Here is a 7,580-nt window from a genome sequence, read left to right as displayed (position 1 = left end):
GCGCAAACACCTCCGCCGTTCGCCCCATCACTCTCTATGGCCAGCCCATACCGTGGGCCTCGAAATTCAAATATCTAGGCGTCACCCTCGAAAGAGGGATGAGCACTTCGGCGGTGCTTTTCGTGGGGTTGATGTCGATGCGCCACTTCCGGAACCACTGTCCCATGGTGGCTACTTCGATCTGGAGTCGCCGATGCAACAACGACATCTTCCTACACGGAGCGGTGCTCTTCAAAAGGGGTCGCCCTCCGAATACCACTTCGAGCATCCCACTCCTTAATAGGCGCGCAAACACCTCCGCCGTTAGTCCCATCACTCTCTTCGGCTAGCCCATACCGTGGGCCTCGAAGGTCAAATACTTAGGCGTCACGTAATAAAATTTAATAATCTCGAGGGGTTAAACTAGATTCACAGAGCGAGTAGGTGAGCTCACGGGCTAAAATTAACCCCAACAAGAGCAGTGCTTCGCAGAATCTACCACCGAATCGGAAACGCGAATCATTAAGAAGATCCGACGAGAAACAAAGTGGGCTGTGACTATGGGTTAATTTGCTCGCCGAGCCCTTCGTCGCAAGCGACGAGTTCCATGAGAACGATGACCGGAGGGCAGCACTATTCTTTGTGTAATACACTGCAATTGCTAACCGGAATTTACTAATGTTTTAAACAGTGACAGTAAGGTGTAAAGGTACATTAAATGACATTTAAATAAATGCAGAAATTCGAATTAAATGTTATGATCTTGAAATTTTAGTGCAAGTATTACATAATAATATTATTATGCACACCATAAAACTAGAAACGGATAGATTAAAATAAACACCAAAATAAGGAAGGGAAAAGTCACTCCATATTGCACGTTGAAATGAATATACATAGTACATAGGTACTGGAGATATATTATTATCTCAAGGAGGGTTGACATCAAGCAGACGGCCGGTCGTAAAATTCGTGATGAATCCTTATGCAGCAAGATAGGAGGACATACTACATCGATCTTACATAATGTCGGATAAGAACAAGAAGAACATATACAGTGACATCGTCCACATGTCTCATGGCATTCAAGTGACATTCAAGTTATGACATGTAGCTGAGTTGTAAGCACATTTACAGAGACATAAAAAAAGATTTCAATTAACAATTAAAGGAGGTTATCAATTCAATCTGCTTTTAACTTTTATCTCCAGTTTAGTAATAATTAAATAAATGTAAAAAAATAATGTACAATATGGCATACATATAGCTTAGTCGATGCGACTTTGAATTTTTTTTCCAATACAACACACATTCCATCGCATAGAATTACAGGTTGGGCTATTTTATTTATCAAATCTACAATCTAACCTAGTACTATTATTAACACTATATTCTCTTTCAATTTCAATATACCTATAATCTGATTAATAAAAAATATATAATATACTGTTTTTCGAAAATACATCGGCATCTTACTATTCCAATAGCGTAAAACGAAACGTTTCTTCTTTCAACTGAAATGGCAACTGTCATCTGTTGGGCTGTCAGTGTCAACTCGGGAAATTGTGTATTTGTTTTGATTTCGACCTGAAAATCCAAATTCAATGGATAATTACGATGAAATGTATAAATGTATATGTCGTTTATGTTTATCTCATTCGAAACCTGAAAATATGCTAAGTTTATTTGATGAGAAGAACACAGACGGCTTGAGCTGCTACGGGAAGTCTGTAATAAGTTTTGCCAATATTGTCCTTAAAACAAATGATAATTTACCTACTGCAATGTGCAAAAGTTGTTTATTGTTGCTCAAACAAGCAATACGCTTTAAATTTCTATGCGAATATAGTGCTATACGCTTGAAAAACTTGTTTGAAATAAGCAATACCGCGAATGGAGATTTAAAAGAAAATGTATGCCAATACGCGCTGTTTAACAATCATTTTCCTGATATAAATAGTAGAAAGACCAATAATAATACTACGAAGATCAACCCTAAGCAAGTCTCAGTTAATCCAAAATTAGCAGAACGAAAGTTTAGATGTTCAACTAAAAAAGAAAATTATAAAATTCACCAATCACGAATAAATAATAAGAGGCAGAACAATAATGATGCCATATACGATATATTTAACAGCGTCGATAGTGATTCGGAAACAAACGTACTAAAACCGACACTAAACTCAAAAGAGTCAACGAAAAAATCACAAAAACAAGCAAAAGAACGAATATTGACTAATTTAACTTGTCCATTATGCCAGAAAGTTCTAGCCAATAAGTTGACCTATAATTGCCATATGCAGAGGCACAACGGATGCCGATACATCTGCGAGAGCTGTGGCAAAGGATTTCCTGTATTCAACGAGTTAAACATACACAAAGTCACTCGGCACGGTACAGGGCAATATGTCGAATGTAACCACTGCCAATACAAAGCACCGTGCAAATTTAAGTTAATCGAACACTTGAGACTGCATACCGGCGAGCGGCCTTTCACGTGTGAAAAGTGCGGACTGACCTTCCGTCGTCGAGCCATTTGGAAGAAGCATTTGGTTCATCACTCTGAGAAAACTTTTCAATGTCAGCAGTGTCCGAAGAAGTTTTACCGCTTGTCAAGTCTTAAAGAGCACATGAATAACGTACATGATCGCTTATATATGTTCTCGTGTACTAAATGTGGATGCCTGTACGCCAAAACCAGAACAGTTCGGAGACATTTATTAGAAAAACATGGTATTCCTCGAGAATTGCAGGGCAAGATCTTAAGGGTCATGAAAGGGGGTAACAATGATTTTGGTGCTAAATAAATGATGTACATAGTTTTATTAATTAAAATTTATTTTAAAATCCTTTTAACACTAATTAAATGATTAAAATATAGGATTGATATAGAAATTCATTTTGTTTATCTTACCATGTTCATAGTTTGCATAGTTAGGTAGGCAGCGGCTTGGCTCTGCCCCTGGCATTGCTGAAGTCCATGGGCGACGGTAACCACTCACCATCAGGTGGGCCGTATGCTCGTCTGCCTACAAGGGCAATAAAAAAAAAGTTGTTTATTTTAAGATTATAATTTTCAGTATGTTTGTATGCTTGTCTGTTTGTTTGTCCTTCTTTTACGCTGAAACGAAGCGGCATATTGACATGTTTTTTTTTTAAATCATAGGATTAAGTCAGTTTTGTGACGAGCTACTTTTTATCTCTAAAAAATATTCCCAATGGAAACTACACTGACACTCTTCCTTGCCAACGTGGACGAAGCCACGGGCAATGACTACTATACTATATTTCGTTCAGAGGTTTAAATTATTTATCTATATTTTATCGTGTACGTAATAGTTTTGATTGGTTCTTTAGAGAGAGATAGAGAATATACTTTATTACACATCAAAACACAATCAACATTAAAAAAACAGTCAACAAGTAGATATATTTGTACAACAGGCGGTCTTATTGCTAAAAGCGATCTCTTCCAGACAACCGATTTATTTACAGAAATCCTGAATAGATAAACATACAGCAGGTATGTTACGGTGTACTAATAACAAAATATTTAAAAAATACATACATACAATAAATAGATATAGGTATACCGTTTGCATCTATACCAATATATAAATCGGTGCGGAGCACATCTCTCCCATCACCCTCCCCCTCATGGTAGTAGGGTAACAATTTTCGCAATGAAATACGTATTGAACAGATATTCACAAATGACTTCCACGATCATAGTATAACATCTATACTAATAAATAAATCTACAGTGTTTTTAACGGATGTTCCGTTATAACTACTGACCCATGCATCCGTTTGATTTGAAACTTGGGATCCATGTAGAAAATACATGTACTTAATGGATAGGCTAATATTTATATGAGTGTTGGACTCCTTACACCGGTTGCGGAGGCGTTAATGATGAGAATCTTTGTGGGGGTCAGAAATAATAATGTTAATTTGAAATGCCCAGCAAAGAGGACGGGTACGGCTACTATAATATAAAATCACTATATTACTTCTTTATAAGCTTTATACTTATTTTTACTAGTAAAACGAGTTCACGCTAATGGCGGATCCAGGGGGGGGGTCATGGGGGTCATGACCACCCCCTGAGCTGGTTCCAGGACTTAGGTGGACCACTAATTGAATATAATGATTTTATTTATATATTTTGTCACCATACAGATTTTATGTAACTACATACCTTCAATATTTAATTAATTTAATATAATAACTTTGTATAATGGCAAACGTTTGGGAACGAACGCATCTAAATTTGACTATGTGACCCCCTCCTGGCGCCAACGCTGGATCCGCCCTTGGCTCACGCCAGACCTCATTGCCGCCGTTCACCTTGAGACGTTTTCATGGTATTGTAAGTATACAGTTAGTCCCATCTTTTAAAACGGAAGACATGATTGCTTCACGACAGAACTGGCAGAAGAAGACATAGTACCGACACATACAGGCTTACTATACTCTATATCTACCATGGAGTGCCGACAATTGCACAAAGCTTAAAACAACAGTAACTTGTTGGTGGAACTTAAATTAGACAGATTCCTCATTGCAATTTACCTACTGTCTACCTGTTCTTGGTGATTATGTTCAGAGGATCTTACACGATAAACAGTCTGGAAGGTCATATACGAGAATATTCGACTTTGCGAAACTACCGTCCTTTTGTGTGTCGAACACCTATTGATCCATCCACCTGATGTTAAGTGGTTACCGGAACCCATAGACATCTAAAACATAGATGCCTACCTTGAGATATAAGTTCTAAGGTCAATGCGGTTTGGACTCACAAGACTTTTTTTTTTTTTTTTGCTTAGGTAGGTGGACGAGCTCAGAGCCCACCCGATGTTAGGTGGTTACTGGAGCCCATAGACATCTATAACGTAAATGCGCCACCCACCTTGAGATATAAGTTCTAAGGTATCAGTATAGTTACAACGGCTGCCCCACCCTTCAAACCGAAACGCATTACTGCTTCACGGCAGAAATAGGCAAGGCGATGGTACCTACCCGTCCGGACTCACAAGAGGTCCTACCACCAGTATTTCTTATACTATAAGGTCTCAATTGTAATAATGAGTGGCGCATCCTTCGAACGCATGCGTGATGGTGGTAACTACCCTTACACGCACAATATGCTTGACTATCAGGACTTTTTTTTTCGGGCCGTGGGCCGAACCTCCTACGAGATCCCCGCGCCTAGGGGCCGCGCGGCGTATGTGGGACTGGTCCGCGACTGCCAGACCGCGGGCCCAAGGATGTTTTCAGGGCCCTACCCACTAAACGACTCCCCTGCACACTTTGCCCAAGTGTCCGATCCCCTCCGACGTCAGAGCCCGGATAGGGTAAGGGGGCTACCGCGGTCAACACTACAACCAGACGGCGCAGCTCACCCTAAGGACGCCCGGCCGACGAAGCCTTCGAGGCGATTCGAAGGCTCTGAAATTTCGGCCGTCTCGGTACGGCAGCCCGTCAGGCCGCCCAGACGCTGTCGCTGGTATCCCGGAATAGCCTACTGGAACAGAACCAGCCTGCCGGGCGGGGACGCGATACACCGCCAACCGGTTGCTCTATTATTAATACTCCTTGGCAGCGCGCTAGAGTGCAGGTAGCGCGCCGCGCGGCCTCGACCCCCTCAGGTCGCCCTTTGATCTTCACCGGGGGGAAGCCGCCACCTACATCTACTATCAGAACTTATCTAACAAATTTTTTTGCGAAATCTTTCGATAACAGTGCGAAGAATGTCAGTACAAGAGGAATTAATTGTGCCATTATCAATCACTTTGGAGACAACAGACGTCATCACGTAAATGCCTTAGTACTACGAATATCCTCCTAGTTGACAAATACTCCGTTCAAAATTGATTCTTATTTCGGTTTAACAGGGTTTTCTTTTTTTTGTTGTTTTGCGCAAAAACGCAATCGCTGGCAGTCTAAATTTGCTTTAGACCTTGCAAAAATATTTGTAAACGTTCCCCAGGAGAAGTAAATCACGCGTTTCGGACGCTAAAACCGAAAACCCTGTGGAGGTAAACAGACGCTTAATCACAGACGGTTGATGTCGGATAACCAAAAGCCAGGCTATAAGCCTATTTTTAAGGATTACCCCCGGACGATAGCATTTATCTTGTGACGTTTCAGGCGGATTTCGTTTTAGAGCATTGGATTGTTTAAGATGATTCGATAGATATGATCAGGCAAGTGATAACGATGCTTGTTTATGTTGGACTATTTTTGTTGTTTAGATGGGTGGACTCATACTCCTCCGTCCGCGTAATTTTCGTAAAAAGGAATACAAAGTTTTTGCTTCATGTATTAATATATAGATAAAAATAAATCATTCGGAAATCTAGCTACCTCTGCGTGTCATTCCAATTATCGGGGACCCCGAACAATCGCGTGGGCGGAAACTTTTGGGACTATGCAGGTAGTTTGAGTTTTTTTGTAAGTTTTAGCATATTAAGTTCGAAAGGACGGCCCTCTGATAAACTAATCGGGATGGCGCCAACAAAAAGAAGGTTTTTATTGGGTCACATTACGTGTAAAGGGTCTTACGTAAAATCTCATGTTAAGTGATTGTCAAAATGTACAATATCACTCCAATGCCGCCATTCACCTTAAGACTTGTGGTGGTAGGACCTCTTGTGAGTCCGCGCGGGTGGATAGCACCACCCTGCCTATTTCTGCCGTGAAGCAGTAATGCGTTACGGTTGGAAGGGTGGGGCAGCCGTTGTGACTATACTTGAGACCTTAGAACTTGTATCTCAAGGTGGGTGGCGCATTTACGTTGTGGATGTCTATGGGCTCCATTAACCGCTTAACACCATGTGGGCTGTGAGCTCGTCCACCCATCTAAGCAATAAAAAAAAAATGTACCTATTTGACAATATGTAGTAATAATGTTCAAACTTATAATATCAATTAATTGTAGTCGAATTTCGACTACCGGGGACCATTAGTATTAATAAAAAGTTTACTATAATATATTTTGACTGACTCGGCGGTGTAGTGGTTAGCGGCCCGACTGTTGCGCCAAGGGTTGTGCGTTCGATTCCCACATTGGGCAATTTTTTTTTCCTTTTTTTTACTTGGTAGCCTAAGCTATTCCTGCTATGTTTGCGCTTTGTCTGGATGCTGATTATCTATATATGTCGGCGCGTGTTTTTATAAACCATTAGTTCATGACTAATAAATATGGGACGACAAACAACAGGTGCAAGCATTCATCGAAAACAACACGTGCAAGATAAGAGTCGTAAACAACATCGTCCCACCACGATACCTTGCTATAAAAACGCTCCGTTGTTGTCTCTCGAGCTGCCCACTGAGTTTCTCGCCGGATCTTCTCAGTGGGTCGCGTTTCCGATCCGGTGGTAGATTCTGCGAAGCACGACTCTTGCTAGGGTTCGTGTTAGCAACATCGTCAGGTTTGAGCCCCGTGAGCTCACCTACTAAAGTTAGGGTTACGCTGAAATAACCGCTAGGGCTATCAGCTTAGGTAGGCAAAAAAAAAAAAAAAAAACTCTCGAGCTCAGAAGCGAGCGAGTCGCCGTATCAGACGGAACGATCCTGCGTAATATACGCTC

General features: G+C 41.0%; 1 protein-coding gene across 1 annotated transcript; it reads left to right on the top strand.

The window, feature by feature from the left end:
• The first annotated feature begins 1,005 nt into the window (after nt 1-1,005).
• On the top strand, nt 1,006-2,786 carry LOC134201578 (gastrula zinc finger protein XlCGF67.1-like). The gene is made up of 2 exons (XM_062676714.1): nt 1,006-1,068; nt 2,283-2,786. The coding sequence occupies exons 1-2, from the start codon at nt 1,006-1,008 to the stop codon at nt 2,784-2,786; spliced, it is 567 nt and encodes a 188-aa protein (XP_062532698.1).
• Nucleotides 2,787-7,580: the final 4,794 nt, after the last annotated feature.

The sequence above is a fragment of the Bombyx mori genome, chromosome 28, assembly GCF_030269925.1.
Source record: "Bombyx mori chromosome 28, ASM3026992v2".
In the NCBI taxonomy this organism is placed as follows: Eukaryota; Metazoa; Arthropoda; class Insecta; order Lepidoptera; family Bombycidae; genus Bombyx; species Bombyx mori.
This window is presented reverse-complemented; position numbering and strand designations above follow the sequence as displayed.